Genomic DNA, 20,449 nt, shown 5'->3' on the forward strand with positions numbered 1-20,449 from the left:
AGGAGGAGCAGGTTGGGGGAAGGCACAAATTCCTCATGGGTCTCTTAGTTCTGAGATGGGCATCCAAGTAGAGAGGATGTGTAGGCAGTTGGCATAGAAGTCTGAGGGTTCTGAGCGAGGTTCAGGCACAAGGCTGAGAACAAACAAGGAACAGAGGATGTTTGAAGCCAGGAGGTAGGAATGAGTCCTGCTGGGGAGTGAGTGAAGATACAAGGAATGTCCAAGGACTGAGTCCTGTGATGCCCCAATTTGTAGAGGTTGGGGTCATGAGGAGGATCCTGGAAAGGAGGTTGAGAGGGCCAGCCAGGAAGGTAGGACAGAAACCAGAGGAGTGTGAGCCACGGGAAGGGAATGCTTCCAGGAAGAGAAGAGCTGTCGGCTGTGTGGAACTGCTGCGGGGTGTCCAGAAAGACTGGCCCTGGAAACAGACCATTGCTTTTGTTTTTGTCAAGGTTTGATGGGGTGGCTTCAAGGGAGATTAAGAAGAACAGTGATGGCGGAGAGGAAAGATGGCTGTTTCAAGAGCTTTGAATATAGTAAAAGGGGAGCAGAAAGTTGGGTGGAAGCCAGAGGGGGACCTGGCCTTGGGAAGCTTCATTTCTGAAGGTGTCTCGGTGCTGGTGGGAATAGAGAGGAGAGGGGTGGTGGCTGCAGGAACCCGAGTAGGAGGAGGGCAGGGTGTCCAGAGCATGGGCGGAGGGTCCCCCTTGGACAGGACAGTGCAGCCATTGCCTCCGGGGAGCAGGAAGAGCCAGGGTGAAGCAGGTGGCCCTGAGCCAGACTGTCAGGGCTGAGCCCGAGTTCCCTAACCTGAGTGCCTCAGTTTCCTTACTGTGACCCCGGGACAGCTGTACCTTCCGTGGGACTGCTCTGCGTGCATGTGCACCCGATGTGCGGAAGGCGTCAGCAGGGTGCCTGGTGAGTGCCTCAGGGGAGCTGGCTCTGTGATGATCGTGGGCACGCTCCGTGCACTGCTTCACTTATCCCAGGGACCACAGAAGCAGGGGGATCGTGTGATACGGAGGGAGGGTTGTGAGAGATTTGAGGAGGCCAGACACGGCAGCAAGGAAAGGACTGATGGTCTCAGGGCGACTTAGAAGGTGGGAGGATGGCCATACCCTCCCACAGGGGCACTTAAGTTTGCTCTAGGTCACAGACGTAAAGTGAGACCCATCTGTGTGTTGTCTCGTTCCCTCCAGGGAGGCGGAGCTGCAGGTTGAGGCATAGAGAATGAGAGGAGCTGGATTATGGCAGAGTTGAGGTTCTGGGGGAGAAAGTGGCAGAGCCTGGGGGCAGGGGGCTGGGATCAGAGGGGGTAAGTGTAAGGCGGGGCCGTGGACTCCATGCCCACATGGCAGGAAACGAGGTAGGGGACAGAACAGAGTCGCTGGTCTGTTGGTCTTGGTGGGGCTGGGATGAGGTGGAGTGAGGTGGGACATCTGGGGTAATGGGTGGAGAGTGGCATGCTGGGAACTGAGGTGGAGGAGGGTCACAGTTGTGGGTAGCAAGGTGACCCACCTGGACTCCTCTGTGGGGGGAGGAGTTAGCCAAGACTCCCAATTTTACGGGATCAGGTGAGAGGGAGATCTTTTAGAACAGTGTATTTCGTGTTGTTCCAGATGGCCCAGCTGAGTCCATAGAGTAGGTGGGAGTCCGGGGGATAGAGATTGTGGTTAAAACTCGTGCAAGGCAAAGGGAAGGAGGATTGGGCTCTCCTCAGGTGAGGAGGTCCCTCTCCTGAAGGTACACAGTGCCTATCCCATTGTTACCTGAATCTGGGTTCCCCTCTTAGTGTCAAGCCAAGAGACATGATCAAGCCAAAGACTAGGAGAAAGAAGGATTTTACTTGCCACAAGTAAAGGAGAACACCAGGGATGTTTCCCAAAGCAGTGTCTCCCCAAACAACGAATCTGGGGCAGTTGTAAACCAAGGGTGCATATATATTGCACACTGGTGAAGACAGCATGGAATTGGGGCGGAAGTCATCTTAGGGTGACAGAACTTAGGTCAAAGTCAGGAGGGTGGCAAGGGTCAGCATCACCAAATCTCCGTCTCCTCTTGGGCCAGTGTCTGAGTGCCCAGGGGACTTTAGAGCCCACAAAGATAACTCAAGAATGTGTACCCAGTCCAGGGGACTTTAGGGCCCGCAAAGATTACTCAAGTCCACTTTTAACTCTGAATCCACCCTGGGAGTTTTACCACAGATTTACTGTCTGCACTAAGGCTGTCTCCTGGTCTGAGGGGGGCAGGTCCTACCTTCTTTCACTAGGTAGTGGGGAGTGAGGGGGGCACCTCAAATGACCTTTCTAATGTCAAGAAAGCTAGGTCTTCCTCTTTCTTTTCCCAGGGACCCCTAACACTTTCTGCTTCCACCAGCAATTACGGCAGACAAGATTCTCTCTTTGTGAGAGAGGCTGGCTGAGATAATTCGCAAATTTCTATGATCCGAAAGAATTACTTGAACTGTTGCCGTAGCACCATTTGTAAAACCAGGTGGAGATCTCATGGGATCTGACCCCACAGATCCCACCACGCAAACAGCCATGTCCTCACCGGCAGGCTTGGGGAAGAGAACACTGTCCTTGCCCGTGTACTCTTGACTGGCTGCGCAACTTTCCATGAAGTTGCTACACAGTCTTGGATGTGCTCAGCTACTAGTGTGATGGGTCATGTGTGTCTCTGCGGCTTCTCGATCCTAGCAGGAGGGAGCAGACATCTTGGGCATACAGGTTCTCTCCTTTGATGGTTTCGGTAGGCTAAATTTCCAGGTTTAGTCATGGTATGCCAAGTATCAGTGTTGCTATACTTCAGCTCCTCCTTCCAACGGGGAGGTTTTTAGGAGGAGGGTCAGAAGAGTCAGGGTTTGCCCTGGAAATGAAGCCCCAATGGTGTAGCTGTGGATTTGCAGTGTCCTGTTCCCTCCAAGTATTGTGTCCACTAACCTTCCCGATGCCTTTGGCTCTTCTCTCCAAATCTTGTTTTGTTTTGTTTTAGAGATTTTATTTATTTATTAGAGAGCGAGCGAGAGAGAGCATGAGTGGGGGGAGGGGCAGAGGGAGAGGGAGAAGCAGACTCCTCACTGAGCAGGAAGCCCAACGTGGGGCTTTATCTTGGGACTCTGGGAGCTGGCATTTTAAGGAAAGCCAGGGGATTGTCCTGTGGGCTAAGAACCCTTTGGCATGTGAATTATCCACCCTTTATTTTGTAAGGTTGGAGTTTCGTGTTCTTCCCCTGGCTCCCTTAAAGGACTACAGAGATCTGTCTCAGTGGGTGGTCTCAGCCAAGTATCTGTGCCGGCTCCTTGGCACTGGGTGGGTCCGCCAGGCTCAGGACAGAGTTACATAGATGATTCTCAAGGTTATTAAGTGAACGGATGTTTCTTCGGAGAAAATTGCACCTGCTCTTGGCCTTTCTTTGCAGAAGCCTGCTGTGTTCCCTGTTCGGGGGAAGAGACTCTTGCAACTTTCTCTTTGGACCCTCTGACTCTCTCAGCGATTGATTATTTTGAAGTTCTAAGAGTCCAACGTGGAGATTAGTTGCTTCTAGATTGACACAACTTTAAATGTTATTAATTGTTCTCTGAGTCCCGAATGCAGATCTTTTTTTTTTCTCTTTCCCCAAAGTAGTTCATTGTCTTAATTATGTTAATGGGAGAAAAGGCAGCCCTTATTGATGGCTCGATAAATTCTCCAGTAGGAATCCCAGCCATTTGGATGCTGTCGGTCTGCACAGCTGGGCCATCACTCACATCTCCATTGCAGGCAGATAGCCCAATTAGCACCTGCCACTTCTTGGCTCTGTATCTCCAGTGTCCACTGCCCAAGGAACAGATGATGAAGTGACTTATTTGCAAAGGCACACACACACACACACAAAAGACAGGGAGATCGTATGAGAGATAGAAATCTGCTTTAGAGAAAAGCATATTATCATGCTTAAAATGTTCAGGGCGCTGGTTTTTTTTTTTTTTTTTTTTAAGATTTTATTTATTTGACAGAGAGAGAGAGAGATCACAAGTAGGCAGAGAGGCAGGCAGAGAGAGAGAGAGAGAGAGAGAGAGAGAGAGAGAGGTGGAAGCAGTCTCCCTGCTGAGCAGAGAGCCTGATTCGGGGCCTGATCCCAGGACCCTGAGATCACGACCAGAGCTGAAGGCCACCCAGGCACCCCAGGGTGCTGGTTTTGAAAGTACCAGAAAAATCTAGTATTTTGCACAAACACCAACCAGACAGACCGACAAGGGATGAAAGAAGAGATTGTCCTTCCACTGCCAATCCATCCTCCTCCATCTCTCTGGGTATTCTACCTTTTCCAACTCTGACAAGGCTGCAGTATCATTTTCAAGTGTGGAATATATATCCAAGGAGGTTGGCCTTGCTGGTGGCTGTGAGACCACGTTCCCTGGGTCTGCCATCTGGGGAGGGCTGGCTTTGGAAATTGGTAAGTTCTCAGGTATCACCTGAGCTGAAGGCAGCCACTTAACTGACTGAGCCCTCAAGAAGTCCCCCCCAGCCCCCCGTGACGCTGTGTACTACAACAAGCCTTGTGGATGCCAGGGTGGAGATGTTTGAGGTGTGGTGAAGATCTGAAGGAGGGAGTTGCTGGTTTAGTCTTGGAAGCAGGAGCCGTCAGAAAAAGCTTCACAGAAGAAGATACCCTTGAGCGGAATAGCTGGTCTTCATTTGGACAAGGCAGGAGGAGGCTGAAAAAAGGAAAACAGGATTTGAGAGTGTGTGTGTGTGTGTGTAGGGAGGGGTGTGTAAGGGGAGGGCTGGAGGTGGAAAGTGAGGGATAATGTCCCACTAGAGGGAGGTGGGAGGGGGCAGGCTGGACTTCATTTATCTCTTGTAGAGATTCTAGAGAGATGGGCCTGGCTGTGGCGTGGAGAAGAAATCAAGGCGGGTCTGACAGGAGGGAGGCCAGTTGGGAAGCAATAGCCGCACTTTTCCAGATGGGGGCGCCGTGCTTGCCTTTCTTCATTGCCGATGATCTCCCTCCCTGTGGTAATCAGTAATTTTTGGACAGGTGGATTGCCTAGTCATTCCAGAAGGAGTAGAATGGGCCAGAAGGTGGGGTCCATGGGCCCCTCTTTCCTGTGGGCCACTTCTTGCTTCCCACTTTTTTTTTTTTAAGATTTGTTAATTTATTTTAGAGCATGGGCACAGGCAATTGGAGGGGGAGAGGAACAGAGGCAGAGGGAGAAGCAGAGTCCCCACTGAGTGCAGAGCCCAATGAGGGGGCTCGATTCCAGGACCCTGAGATCATGACCTGAGCATAAATCAAGAGTTGGAGGCATAAACGACTGAGCCACTCAGGCACCCTCTGCCCCCGACTAATTAATCAGTGGCAGTAGGTGAGGTGGCCCAGCTGTCCCAGTTGTTCTGTCCAGTGAACTCTTGCCTCCCTAGTCAACTGAGGGAAAGAAAATGCTGCCATTAGCCAGAAGCAGATACTTGTGATATGTCAGGGGTAATGGGAAGAATTTGGGTGGCATTTGGGAACCCCAAGGTTCCTGTGTGGTGCCTTCCCTCACCTCTCCTCGTCTCTGTCCCCTCACCTGTGAGACTGGAGCATTGGACTCCATCACCCTGAGGGTCCCTTTCTGTTCTGGTGCTCAGTGATTTGGGGTGCCGAGTGAAGTTTTTTCCTTGTTATTTCGTTTTAATCCTTCAGCTTCTGAGTTCAGAAATACTAGTGGGGGGAACCGTCTTACGTTCTTGCCCTTTTCAAAGGTCTGTACTGAGAGGGTAATAACGGTAGCCAGTTCTTTCCTCGTAATTTCAGTCTCAAGAACACACTTGACAATTGTCCTCATCCAGAGCTGGGATTGTTGCCGGAGAAGCCCCAGTCTGCAGGGGCAGAGAAGGATGCAAGCCAAGGCCACAGAGCCCCCTTCATGGGAATCGAGTCCCTCAGGGCTGACTACCCTCCTTGGAATTCTGCCCTTTCCCTCCTGGGTTCCCTCATGATCACGGGGCCCTGCCGGGGAAGGGAGGGGACAGGAAATGGGGTGGTTTGGGGAAGGCCCGGAGATGGAGACATTTGTGGCTTCTTTTCCTTTTTAGATGGAAGTGTTTAGATTGGAGGTGTTTGTTCCCAAGGCTTGTTAAATCCAAAGTCCCTGTGCAGCCTGTCCACTTACCAGAAGGTTCTGTATTAAGGGCCAGCCCACTTCTTTGTAACCTCTGCTTATTTCTCCTGGCCCAGCCCTGCTGATCAGGCTTCACGCACAGCCCCTCTCCCCGTGGCAGCTCTCTGGACATTTGCTGGCTCGCTAACTGGCCTTCCCTCCCAGAGACCTGGGTCAGGGGCTCTTCCTCACTCCTGCTCTGCCCTGATCATGTCGGGATTTGTATGCTACTCTTCTAACAGAGATCTCCAAATAGACCCTCTCAGTGGTGGTGTGTGCTGGTCGACCTGGACCCCCTCTGATGCAGCACCCGCAAACCCCCAGTGTCCGTGTTCATGGGGACACACTGAGCAACCCCCTTGGTAGTGTCCGATGTCAGAAAGGAAAGTACAAAGTCCTTCCGAGCTCTTCTCTTCACATCTCTAAGTAACGAGGAATAAAAGAGGGTTTTGTGTCAGGACAGAGAGCGGTGGAGCAGGAGGCAGACACCGCTGTTCCAGGCCCAGCTGAGCAGAGAGCTGCTCCAAACCGTCTCGACCGCAAAACCGGGTTGGCTTTATGCCACCCCTGCAGCCACATCTCCGATCTTGTTTTCTTGGACGTAGTTTCCCCTGGTGTGTCATTTGTCTAGGAGTCCAAAGAAACCGTGCTCTGGCTGAAGCCACGATGGGTTTGCTAGGTTGCAGCCTCTTCCGTGTAATCACGGCGTCTCCTGTCTTTGTCTCCTTGCCAACGCAGGTGGTGCTTCCCACGTTCATCCTGGAGAAGCGATCCCTGCTGGAGATGTATGCAGACTTTATGGCCCATCCGGACCTGCTGCTGGCCATCACCGCCGGGGCCACGCCAGAGGAGAGAGTCATTTGCTTCGTGGAATATTATCTCACGGCCTTCCATGAGGGCCGCAAGGGGGCCCTGGCCAAGAAGCCCTACAACCCCATCATCGGTGAGACGTTTCACTGCTCCTGGGAAGTTCCCAAAGACAGGGTCAAGCCAAAGAGGACTGCCCCCCATTCTCCTGCTGGCCATGAACAGCCGACAGCTGAGGACCCTTCCAAAAGCTACAAACTGAGGTTTGTGGCCGAGCAGGTGTCCCATCATCCCCCCATCTCCTGCTTCTACTGTGAGTGCAAGGAAAAGAGACTGTGTGTCAATACTCATGTATGGACCAAAAGCAAGTTCATGGGCATGTCCGTGGGGGTCTCCATGATAGGGGAAGGTAAGCCATATCATACATTTGGTGGAATTTGGCTCTTACACGGTGATGTTTGCACAGCTGATAGATGATGGATGTCTGTGTGTGTGGAGTTGTTTTTATTTTGTTTTGGCATTGGGGGTGGCTAGGTGGTAAAGAGGGACAGGTTTTGTTATTTTGGGATGAGGCCCTGGTAATTTTTCAGTGGGGCCCAGGTTGTAGGCGAGGTGGGATACACCTAGATCATTGACACACTGTACGTGTTATGAGGCCCACCTTATATACTATTTTTATTTTCAGCTTTGCATGAATTTTTTAAAAAGATTTTATTTGACAGAGAGAGACACAGCAAGAGAGGGAACACAAGCAGGGAGAGTGGGAGGGGGAGAAGCAGGCTTCCCGCTGAGCAGGGAGCCCCATGCAGGTCTCGATCCCAGGATCATGACCTGAGCTGAAGGCAGACGCTTAACGACTGAGCCACCCAGGTGTCCCTCGGCTTTGCATGAATGTTAAGAATTGGCTCCAAATCTGTGAAGACACATTTTTGTTCATTCTCTCCGGTGTTCTGGCTCACAGGAAGAATAACAAGGCTGCCTATTCCGAATCTGCTGGTAAACATTCCCAAGGCAAATTTCTGGTTTCTGCTAGAGATTTCTGAAGCAAGAACAATGTAATCACACCCTGTGTGGCTCTTGCGTTCCTATTTTAGCAAATAGCTGTGAATGAAGTTTATTCATTGTTGGAAGAAATCTGTAAGAGTCCTTGTCACACTGAGGCGTCTGTGTTTGTGGTTCTCCAGCTTCTCTGAGTCACGGATTCCTTTGAGGTTTTGAGACTATGGATTCTCTTCTCGGGGAAAGGAAAAAACCCAACGCAAAATTGAGTGTTCAGTTTCAGGGAGTACACAACTCCTTGGAAGTGTTTCCGAAAGCCCATGAGATGAGAACACGTCTCGTTCACTGAGGGCATTTTTATTGAGTACCTACTAGATGCCAGACATTGTGTTAGGAGATAAGGATTCTTGTAGGAACAAAATAGACCCCCACCTCCCCCCCGCCCCCCGCAATCTCTGTCCTCATTCAACTTCCATTCTACTTCTGTTTTCCTGGTAAATAAACTTATGTAGGTTGTGTGGGAAGGTGTGAGGTCCTGTGCAGAAAAATAAAGCTGGGGAGGGACCGGGGAGCAGTGGGGCTGGGGCAGGGGAGCCTCAAGATGGGATGCGCTGGCAGCTGGGAAGGCCTTTGATTTAGAAACAAAAATCTGGGTGCAGGAGATTCCAGTCTCATCCTGTTTTGTTTCGTTCCTTATGCTAAGTCTCCCATGTGATGAATTACTTGGGGGTGAAATGTGGGTTTGGGGGAGGAGGTGGGGTGTGGAGCCCATTCACACCTTCAGGTCCACTCACCGCCCACGTCCGTCCGCGGCACCTTCTTGAGAGACCTGTTTCAAGTGTGCTTACTCCCTTAACTCTAATGGGGTGGTTCAGATAGCTTATTGGTCCGTTTGTGAAATGAAGAGTGCCGTTTTTGGTGTCAGGCACACCGCAGGGACAGGGACAAGACGGAAGACCCTGCCTTCAGCTGACGACTGAGGCGTGAGTCACAGAAAACAAGGCACCTGCAAGAAACGTGCCGCGGGACTGGCACTGACGAGACCAAGCAGGACGGGGTGATAGGGAGTGGGGTGCCCAGCGAGGGGGTGCTGCCGCTATTCATAGGACAGACCTCCACAAAAATATAGCCTTTTTTTTTTTTTTTTTTTTTTAAATTTTATTTGACAAAGCGAGAGAGAGCCCAAGCAGGGAGAGAGGGAAGAGGGTGAGGCAGGCTTCCTGCCCAGCAGGGAACCCGATTCCGGGCTGGATCCCAGGACCCTGTGGGATCATGACCTGAGCTGAAGGCAGACACTTAATGACTGAGCCCCTCAGGTGCCCCCAGAAGGCAGCCTTTGAGCAAATGCTTGCCAGGGGTGAGAGAGGAGCTGTGTGGACAGCTGGAGGAAGGCTGCTCCTGGCCGAGAGAGCAGGAGGCTCGGGGGCCGTGGGCGAGCATGTGAGACAGGGCTGTTCTGGGAACTTCGTTATGGCTGCGATGGCGGGAGGAGAGGGGACAGGTCAGAGAGGAGGGCCACGGGAGGCTAGCTCGGGGGTCTGCAAGGACTCAGGCTTTTCGCCTGAGTGAGGTGTGAGTCCATGGACAGTGGACATGGCTGGAACCCATCCCCAGGGCTGCTGGAACTGATGAGGGCAGAGCAGGGAGGGCCCAGGGGCACAGCTGGAGGGAGACAGACAAGTCCTTTCTTTTCTCTTCCTCCCTCCCCCACCCCACACATACTTTCAGTCTGTCATTAGCCAGGGTAAGGTGCTCAATGAGTAGAAGATCTTCTGATAAAGGTAAATGCACTTTCAGGTACACGGGCGATTTATTCCAGTGCCTTTCTGGGGAGTCCCCTGTGCTCAGAGACAGTGCCTGCTGCCCCGTGCCAGGGCAAGGCAAAGTCACAGATTCGTAAAGGAGAGCACCGGGCAGGTACCTCCCAGCCTCGGGGCCCCTGAGTCAGGATTCTTGACATTGGACAGAGATCTGGAGATTTTCCATAAAGGTGAAGATTTGCAAATCTAGGGATTTAGGGAGTTCTTAAGTCCGTGAAACTCCGTCTCTCCCCAGCCGTCCACCTCAGGAGTGGGCTCTGGTGAGGAGGCTGTGTACAGATGTGTTGCCTGTCCTGTTGTCTTGCTAGCTCGGCCCTTCCGGCACATTCTGAGCCTCTCTCCCCTCTTCCCTGGGTGCTCTGTTACCCTGCTCTGTCCTGGGCTGGGGCTCCTTCCTTCACCCCGCAGCCTGTGTGACCGACATCCATCTCCTCTGGAACTTTGAGAAAGGTGGGTCCTCTTACCCCCAGTGTGTCCCCTGCTTCCCGCACTGAGGTGAGCCAGCACCTTCACTTTCTCTTATTGTTGGTGGTTGTTGAGTGAGAGTGGCTCAGAGTGGGGGCGTCTGATGTCTCAGGGTGTTTGCTCCCCTGTTCCCAACAGGCGGCGGATGGGGCCTGGGGCCTTGGATTCACTTGGCACAGCCCTGGGCACGCTGGGCAAAGCTCTTAATGCAGTGGGAGGGAGATTATCTAACACTCTCTCCTGAGACCCTCCCTCACTGGAGCCATCCCTCAAGTAGAATTAGAATCTGCTGCTCCCAATTCTACCTGTTCAAGAATTCTACTTAGAACTTCTCAGCAGAGCGTGAATCAGGGAAGAAAATTCTAGAGAGACACTCTGGAAGGGTCCTCCCTGGACATAGCCCTTTCTGGCCACCCAGTGCTTTCCTGATGTGGATGGACCTGGGAGGGGTCAGGGGACCTACCCCTGGCTCATGCTTGTGAGGCCTTAAATTTCCCAATTCCTTCTAGAAGCTACATCCCCATTCATATTAATTAAATATGCACTCTGTAACACCCAGGATCCTTATTTTTTCCTAGCAAATACTTTTTTTTTTTTGGCTTAAACAACTGAAATTTATTTTCTCACAGTTCTGGAAGCTAGAATTCCAAGATCAAGGTGTCAGCAGGTTTGGTTTCTTCTTCCTTGGTTTGCATGTGGTCATCCTTCTTGCTATGTCCTCATACTCTTTCTTCTGTGTTCTTAATTCCTGGTGTCCTCGCAAATACCATTTAAAAAAAAAATGATTTTATTTATTTGAGAGAGAGAAAACACGGAGAGGGAGAAGCAGGCTTCCCGCTGAGCAGGGAGCCTGATGTGGGGCTCCCTCCCAGAACCCTGGGATCATGACCTGAGCTGAAGGCAGACGCTTAACCAACTGAGCCACCCGGGTGCCCTCCCCATTCCCCCAGAAAATACTTTTAAGTGTCCCCAAATTTTGGAGCAAAAGGTTCTGGTTCCTGTATTCAGAGGTCCGTTGGGGGAATGGGAAGCCAGATTTTCCTTTCCCCCCTCACTAATTCCTTGTACTGATCTAGCACATTCCATGCATTTGTTGATTGGGTCTGAAGTAAGTTTTTTCCACCCCCTCTTTCTTAAAAATTAGATCTTAGGATGGGTCCACGGGAAGTAAGTTTTTATATGCAAATACGTGGGCTTATCTTTTAAAGTACTGCCTTTAGGCTGTGCCATATTTGGCAAGGACAAAATGCCATTATGCAGTGCTTCGTTGGGGGACCCCCCCCCTCCCAGGTCCCTCCACCCTTGCATTCAGACCCCTAATTGACAACACACTGTTCCGCGGCCCCCCCACCCCCTGCAGCTTTCCCTCCAGGGAAGCAAGGCCCTTCCACTCATCACCCACTCTCGAGGGGGGGTGGGGAGCTGAGGCATATTCAGCTGCACTTACAACCTGCTCCCCCCAAAACTCCAGGGCCAGAGCCCAGGAAATGGCACAGCTTAATTGGGTCTGTGGGGAGAGGCAATTAGTTCTAGCTCATTCTAGCAAGAGAATGCCGCATGGGCCTGGTGATTGGGAGCGCTGATGCTGCCAGGCCTGCAGACCCGGCCTGAGCTCTTTCCTGCCACTATGGTACTTCCCAGAGACCGTGTCCTACTGGAAAAGTTGGGGTTCCTCAGAATGCGAGCAGGTGTGAAATTATTTCAAATGTGTCAGTTTGGAAATCTTAATGTGTTGCCTTAATGTTGATTGGTGAATTAATCTGTGGAATTTAAACTGGAAATCTTGCAGCTTGAAAACTAACTGTGAATGCAGAAGTATTGATTATTTGGCATTTTTTTGGCTTCTCTCAGCTCTTAGGCTAATTAGAAAAGGACTTTCATTTGTGAGCCCATCTGTAAGTCTGGTTTTAATATAGTCTTTTATTCATATTAGGGACAGGCTTTTTTTTTTTTTTTTTTTTTTTTTTAAATGCAGCCCTGGAAGAGGAGTTAGGACTGAGAAGGCATAATTGCCCGTGATTAATGAGAAAGCACACATTTGTGGATTTTTAGAGAAAAGCCAAAGGAATGTGGTCTCCCCAGTGCTTTCCTATCAACTCAACGTTGGGGCTCACTGATGTCTGTGGACTTCAGGTTTGCAAGAGATTTTTCTTTTTTTCTTTTTCTTTCTTTTCTTTTTTTTTTTTTAAGTAGGCTCTACACCCAGGGTGGAGGCCGGCACAGGCTGAACGCAGGACTCTGAGATCACGAGTCAGATGCTTAACTGACCCAGCCACCCAGGTGCCCCTGTAAGACATTTTTCTAGAGCTGAGTGGGAAGAGGACGCCTCCCACCTCTCTCTTCACCCATCATGTGCCTGACCCGCTGCCACTTTGTGATTCATTCTTTAGTTCCAAATGGAAATACCCCAGCTCAGGGTTCACCCACCAAGAGAGCCGCCGCAGAGGGGGAGGAGTAGTTAGCATATAAAACCTCCAGGATTCTAGCTGTGTGCCAGGCGGAGGCTTTTCGCTGAGTTCTAGAATCACCCTCTTCTCCTTACCACAGCCCTGTGAGGTATGGATGCCATCATCCCTGTGTCACGGATGAGGAAACTGAGGCACAGAGAAGTTACGGTTGCCAGGCTGATGAGTGACTGAGGGCTTGGAAGGACCCCCTCCCCGCCACCAGCCGCTGGCCCCTGAGAGATCTCCATCTCATCTAGCCCTTTATGAACACGTGGGGCCTAGGATCCGTGTGAATATGTTGTAAAGAGAGTATCAGCTGTAGAACCCTATGTCACCAAGTTGATGTTGGCGAATGAGGCCAGGAAGGTGTGGCACGTGGAGCCCAGGATGTGTGGCCCTGGCCTGAGAAGAGGCTGCTGGCGGGCTGGGTGGCAGGGTGTGAGCCCCCAGGGCACTTCCAGCTGAAGCCTGGAAGGGCTGACCACCCAGGGATGCTATAGCCGTCAGAGCTGAGGTGGTGCCCTTGAGGACACGTTGGCCACCTGGGAAGGCTTCTATTGCTAGTTAGCACAGAGTCTGGGGATGGGCGGTGCCAGGGAAGCCTCTTCTCCGGGACTTCGGAGGCAGGCCCACTGGGGATGGACAGCCTCCTCTGTGGGGACCCAGGGGTCCCCTCCCAGCTGCCACAGACCCAGAGACCCTGCAAATGTGGCTGGCCCCGGGGAACCTGGAAGTTTGTGGGTAGAACTGGGCCAAGGAGGAAGTTCTGAGGTGACCTCTCTCTCTCCTCAGCTTTTCCTTCTGATTCTCCTTGCCTGTTGGCATCCTACCTATTGTCTGGTATTAGCTGTGATTTTCCACCTGCTCTGGGCCATCTCCTCCAGCAACTGAACACAAGGAAGTCAGACACAAAGTGGGCTTTGAAACAAAAAGTGTGTCAGCCCCGACTGTTCTCCTCCAAGGGTCCTGCTCAGAACCTGTAAGAACTGAGCCAGCAAAGGGCAATTCTCTTGCCAGACACATCATCCCTCCCCGTAGGCGCACAGGGCAAGGCCTCCAGGACATCTGGGGAGTCTACTGGCTGCCCCAGGGAGGAGGGAGAAGGATCCGCTGGAGAGCATTCGCTGGCCTGGGGGCTTGACTTTCCAGGGGCTGGGTTCATTCAGTTACAAGAACTAAGGCGAGGTGGAGAAGTGGGGAGGAGGGCTGCTCTGATGTTCAGCGTATTTGGCATAACGTAAATGCACAAATAGCATTTATGTTACATATATTCAGTTATACTCCTGGCGAGGGGCGGGGGGAAGGAAGGAGCGAGATTGAGATTTAAATGCTGCCACAATATCTGTCCTCCAGTCCTGCCCACGTGATTGTGAGTGACCCACCACCTCAGCTGCTGCGTGTGCCCCACCTGCTTAAGCCTCCCTCCACTCACACACATGTGCACGCGCACACACACGCGCACGCGAGTGTGTCAGCCCAGAACAGCAGGCCCCCTCCCTGTTTCTGTGGCTCAGCGGAACTGACTTTCCTGGAGTGAACAGGGAGGGTTTCTGCTGGTTCCAGACCAGCCTTGTCGGCTATCCGCAGACGGTAGCCCATCGGCGAGTAAGGGGATGGTCAAGGATACATTAAATTATAGTTGTACGCTCCTTCAAGTGTGCCTCCGGCAACTCAACATTCAGGACTCCACTGTACGATTTAGTCCCATCTGTCCTCAGCACCTCAGGCAAGCTCATCAGCACATCAGAGAAATGCACTGTCTCTCCTGGGGACATTCTAGCTCTAGTTGATACTGATGCTTGTCTCGCCTCAGAGGGAAGCACTGTCCAGACAAACTACTTAAACTGTGTTTCAGCTTCCTCATCCTTACTTAAAAATGAAAAGTACTGCTAAATGGGGTCATTGTGAAACTTAAGGGACATAATGGGGAAGCCCCCCAGGGATGCCGGGCAGCCAGAAAGTGCCCTCTCACACGGGCACCACTGACCCCGGGATCGGGGGAGGGGGGATGCCACCAGCGTGGGCGGAAGGGCAGCACATTCCTTCCCAGGATGCACCGTGCACCTGCAGATGGCTGGGGGAATGAGCTGGGACAGAGGGCCAGGCCACATGCAGGTCCCTGAGCCCCAGGGCTGGAGTGGGAGGCCGAGAAGGTTCCTTACACGGAACACATGTCAACTCATAGCCTGGTTCGGGGGCCTCTGCTGGCCTATATGGGCCTCAGGGTGCAGTGAAATGCTGCCCCTTGAATGTGGGTGCCCAGCCTGGTGGGCCAGAGTGAGGGCTGGACTTCAGCCCTTGAGGGCACGTTGTGCAGCACATAAACTACACAATAGGATTCAACTAGACTCCCAGCCCTGGGAGTTTGTGCATTTAAATTAAGGCTTTCATGTCAGCTTTTGAGAGCTTGGTGAAACCCGTGGCCCCTTTCCCTAGAAAGTAGACAAACCCACGCACTTTTGCATTGTTCCAGAGGACTAAGACCTCTCCACACCTGACACTTAGACCCTGGGTTGGAGACCCCCTGATCTATAGGTGGGGAGCTCATGTGGATAGTGCCTGCGCCCGGCTGCTGATAGCAGGGTCCAGTTCTCTAGCTTCATGAGAACCGTGAAGGTCTGTGCTGCTTTCAGAAGAAGGCAGAACTTCTTTACATGCTATTTCAAAGGTTAAAAGAAGATATGGGCCCTGCTGAATTGGCCAGCCTGCACACCTACACCTACTCCCTCCCTTTTGCACGTGGGCCCTTCCCAGCTCACCAGTCTCCTTTCCACCACAGGCCCTTTGTACCTCCTCTTCCCTCTGCCTGGACTATTTCTCTCATCTCTTTACCTTCACAACTCTTACCGGGTCCAAGCAGCCCTTCCTTAGGGAGAATTCTGTTCTCTGGAGGCCTCCATGGCACTGGGACCTTTTCCCTCCTTTCATCAGAGTCGGTGATTAATGTCAACCTTCCTTTTCCCCTTGAAGGAAGCAAGTGGGTCTGTTCACTATTGTATTCGCAGCGGTGTCTGGCACGCAGGAGGGCAGGGGATAAATACATACGTGGTCGGTGAGCAGCTCACCTTTGCAGAGGTGGGAGATGTGGTATCTGTTGCTGGAGGTGTTTGGTTTGTCATCTTCATGTCTTTTGATCCCCAGCTGCCCTCATCTTGTGTGCCTGACTCTCTCCTCCTCTCTCCCTGGAGGTGTGCTGAGGCTCCTGGAACATGGGGAGGAGTACGTGTTCACCCTGCCCAGTGCCTACGCGAGGTCCATTCTCACCATCCCCTGGGTGGAGCTCGGAGGCAAAGTGAGCATCAGCTGTGCCAAGACGGGGTACTCGGCGACAGTCATATTCCACACGAAGCCTTTTTACGGAGGGAAAGTCCACAGGTAGGATGCCGCCCCCGAGGCTGTGTGTTTGCCTTCACATGATACCCTGGCTTTCTCTCCTCCAGAGGGAGCTTGTATTCCAACCATGGGAGGAGTTGGCAATCAAGATAGAGTGAACACATCTTTTTTTTTTTTAAATTTTTAATTTTTTACTAACATATAATGTATCATTAGGCCCAGGGGTACAGGTCTGTGAATCACCAGGTTTATACACTTCATAGCACTCACCATAGCACATACCTTCCCCAATGTCCATAACCCCACCACCCTCTCCCTCCCCCCTCCCCCCCGGCAACCCTCAGTTTGTTTTGTGAGATTAAGAGTCTCTTATGGTTTGTCTTCCTCACGATTCCATCTTGTTTCATTTTTTCCTTCCCTACCCACCAAACCTCCAACTTTGCCTCTCAACTTCCTCATATCAGGGAGATCATATGATAATTGTCTTTCTCTGATTGACTTATTTTACTCAGCATAATACCCTCTAGTTCCATCCACGTCATTGCAAATGGCAAGATTTCTTTTCTTTTGATTGCTGCATAGTATTCCATTGTATATATATATATACACCACTTCTTCTTTATCTATTCGTCTGTTGATGGACATCTAGGTTCTTTCCATAGTGTGGCTATTGTGGACATTGCTGCTATAAACATTCGGGTGCATGTGCCCCTTCGGATCACTACATTTGTATCTTTAGGGTAAATACCCAGTAGTGCGATTGTGGGTTGTAGGGTAGCTGTATTTTCAACTTTTTGAGGAACCTCCATGCTGTTTTCCAGAGTGGCTGCACCAGCTTGCATTCCCACCAACAGTGTAGGAGGGTTCCCCTTTCTCCGCATCCTTGCCAGCATCTGTCGTTTCCTGACTTGTTAATTTTAGCCATTCTGACTGGTGTGAGGTGGTATCTCATTGTGGTTTTGATTTGTATTTCCCAGATGCCAAGTGATATGGAGCACTTTTTCAGTGTCTGTTGGCCATCTGGGTATCTTCTTTGCAGATATGTCTGTTCATGTCCTCTGCCCATTTCTTGATTGGGTTATTTGTTCTTTAGGTGTTCAGTTTGATAAGTTCTTTATAGATTTTGAATACTAGCCCTTTATCTGATATGTCATTTGCAAATATCTTCTCCCATTCTGTCAGTTGTCTTTTGGTTTTGTTGACTGTTTGCTTTGCTGTACAAAAGCTTTTTATCTTGATGAAGTCCCAACAGTTCATTTTTGCCCTTGCTTCCCCTGCTTTTGGCGATGTTTCTAGGAAGAAGTTGCTGTGGCTGAGGTTGAAGAGGTTGCTGCCTGTGTTCTCCTCAAGGATTTTGATGGATTCCTTTCTCACATTGAGGTCTTTCATCCATTTGGAGTCTATTTTTGTGTATAAGGAAGTGGTCTAGTTTCATTTTTCTGCATGTTCCTGTCCAATTTTCCCAACACCATTTGTTGAAGACACTCTTTTTTCCATTGGACATTCTTTCCTGCTTTGTCGAAGATTAGTTGACCACAGAGTTGAGGGTCTATTTCTGGGCTCTCTATTCTGTTCCACTGATCTATAGGTCTGTTTTTGTGCCAGTACCATACTGTCTTGATGATGACAGCTTTGTAATAGAGCTTGAAGTCTGGAATTGTGATGCCACCAACTTTGGCTTTCTTTTTCAACATTCCTCTGGGTATTTGAGGTCTTTTCTGGTTCCATATAAATTTTAGGATTATTTGTTCCATTTCTTTGGGGAAAAATGGATGGTATTTTGATAGGGATTGCATTAAACGTGTAGATTGCTTTAGGTAGCGTAGACATTTTCACAATATTTGTTCTTCCAATCCATGAGCATGGAACATTTTTCCATTTCTTTGTGTCTTCCTCAGTTTCTTTCATGAGTACTTTATAGTTTTCTGAGTGCAGATTCGTTGCCTCTTTGGTTCGGTTTATTCCTAGGTATCTTATGGTTTTGGGTGCAATTGTAACTGGGATCAACTCCTTAATTTATCTTTCTTCTGTCTTGTTGCTATATAGAAATGCAATTGATTTCTGTGCATTGATTTTATATCCTGACACTTTACTGAATTCCTGTATGAGTTCTAGCAGCTTTGGAGTGGAGTCTTTTCGGTTTTCCACATAAAGTATCATATCATCTGCAAAGAGTGATAGTTTGACTTCTTCCTTGCCAATTTGGATGCCTTTAATTTCTGATTAAAAGTCGTCTGATTGCTGAGGCTAGAACTTCTAGTACTGTGTTGAATAGCAGTGGTGATAATGGACATCCCTGCTGGGTTCCTGACCTTAGCGGAAAAGCTCTCAGGTTTTCCCCATTGAGAATGATATTCGAGGTGGCTTTTTCACAGTTGGCTTTGATGATATTGAGGTATGTATCCTTTATCCCTACACTTTGAAGAGTTTTGATCGAGAAAGGATGCTATACTTTGTCAAATGCTTTTTTAGCATCTATTGAGAGTGTAATATGATTCTTGTTCTTTTATTAAAGTATTGTATCACATTGATTGATTTGTGGATGTTGGACCAACCTTGTAGTTCAGGAATAAATCCCACTTGGTCGTGGTGAATAATCCTTTTAATATACTGTTGGATCCAATTGGCTAGTATCTTGGTGAGAAGCATCTGTGTTCATCAAGGATATTGGTCTGTAACTCTCTTTTTTGATGGGGTCTTTGTCTTGTTTTGGGATCAAGGTAATGCTGGCCTCATAAAATGAGTTTGGAAGTTTTCTTTCCATTTCCATTTTCGGAACAGTTTTAGGAGAATAGTAATTAATTCTTCTTTAAATGGGAAACCTTCTGGCCCTGGGCTCTTGTTTGTTGGGAGATTTTTGATGACTTCTTCAATCTCCTTACTGGTTATGGGTCTGTTCAGGTTTTCTATTTCTTCCTGGTTCAGTTTTGGTAGTTTATATGTCTCTAGGAATGCATCCATTTCTTCCAGATTGTCAAATTTGCTGGCATATAGTTTCTCATAATATGTTCTTACAATTGTTTGTATTTCTTTGGTATTGGTTGTAATCTCTCCTCTTTCATTCATGATTTTATTTATTTGGGTCCTTTCTCTTTTCTTTTTGATAAGTCTGGGGGGTTTATCAATCTTACTAATTCTTTCAAAGAACCAGCTCCTAGTTTTGTTGATCTGTTCTATTATTTTTTTTTATTTCTATTTCATTGATTTCTGTTCTGATCTTTATTATTTCTCTTCTCCTGCTGGGTTTAGGCTTTCTTTGTTGTTCTTTCTCCAGCTCCTTTAGGTGTAGGGTTAGGTTGTGTATTTGAGAACTTTCTTGTTTCTTGAGAAAGGCTTGTATTGCTATATATTTTCCTCTCAGGTCTGCCTTTGCTGTGTCCCACAGATTTTGAACTGTTTGTTTTCATTATCATTTGTTTCCATGAATTTTTTTTTAATTCTTGAATTTCCTGGTTGACCCTTTCATTCTTTAGTAGGATGCTCTTTAGCCTCCATGTATTTGGGTCCTTTCCAACTTTACTCTTGTGATTGAGTTCTAGTTTCCAAGCATTGTGGTCTGAAAATATCCAGGGAATGACCCCAGTCTTTTGGTACCAGTTGAGACCTGATTTGTGACCCGATGTGATCTATTCTGGAGAATGTTCCATGTGCACTAGAGAAGGATGTGTATTCTGTTGCTTTGGGATGGAATGTTCTGAATATATCTGTAATGTCCTTCTGGTCCAGTGTGTCATTTAAGGCCTTTATTTCCTTGTTGATCTTTTGCTTGGATGATCTGTCCATTTCAGTGAGGGGGGTGTTAAAGTCCCCTATTATTATTGTATTATTGTCGATGTGTTTCTTTGATTTTGTTATTAATTTGTTTATGTAGTTGGCTGCTCCCATGTTAGGGGTATAGATATTTAAAATTGTTAGATATTCTTGTTGGACAGACCCTTTGAGTATGATATAGTGTCCTTCCTCATCTCTTATTATAGTCTTTGGCTTAAAATCTAATTGATCTGATAAAAGGATCACCACCCCAGCTTTCTTTTGATGTCCGTTAGCATGGTAAATTGTTTTCCACCCCTCACTTAAAATCTGGAGGTGTCTTTGGGTCTAAAATGAGTTTCTTGTAGACAGCATATTGATGTGTTTTTTTTGTTTTTGTTTTTGTTTTTGTTTTTTTAATCCATTCTGATACCCTGTGTCTTTTGATTGGGGCATTGAGCCCATTAACATTCAGGGTAACTATTGAAAGATATGAATTTAGTGACGTTGTATTGCCTGTAAGGTGATTGTTATTGTATATTGTCTCTCTGTTCCTTTCTGGTCTACTACTTTTAGGTTCTCTCTTTGCTTAGAGGACCCCTTTCAGTGTTTCTTGTAGAGCTGGTTTGGTGTTTACAAACTCTTTTAGTTTTTGTTTGTCCTGGAAGCTTTTTATCTCTCCTTCTATGTTCAATGACAGG

At 49.0% G+C, this 20,449-nt stretch overlaps 1 protein-coding gene across 2 annotated transcripts in view; it reads left to right on the forward strand.

Annotated features, from left to right (window-relative positions):
• Positions 1–20,449, forward strand: part of LOC111159097 (oxysterol binding protein like 10) — a 305,114-nt gene that overhangs the window by 273,812 nt on the left and 10,853 nt on the right. For both annotated transcript variants that reach the window (XM_022521495.1, XM_022521496.1), the window contains 2 exons: positions 6,866–7,343; positions 15,854–16,040. In XM_022521495.1, the coding sequence (XP_022377203.1) occupies positions 6,866–7,343; positions 15,854–16,040 (665 nt within the window). The remainder of the gene's footprint in view (positions 1–6,865; positions 7,344–15,853; positions 16,041–20,449) is intronic.

Source organism: Enhydra lutris, unplaced genomic scaffold (genome assembly GCF_002288905.1).
Source record: "Enhydra lutris kenyoni isolate GAN:26980312 unplaced genomic scaffold, ASM228890v2 scaffoldscaffold66, whole genome shotgun sequence".
Classification (NCBI taxonomy): domain Eukaryota; kingdom Metazoa; phylum Chordata; class Mammalia; order Carnivora; family Mustelidae; genus Enhydra; species Enhydra lutris.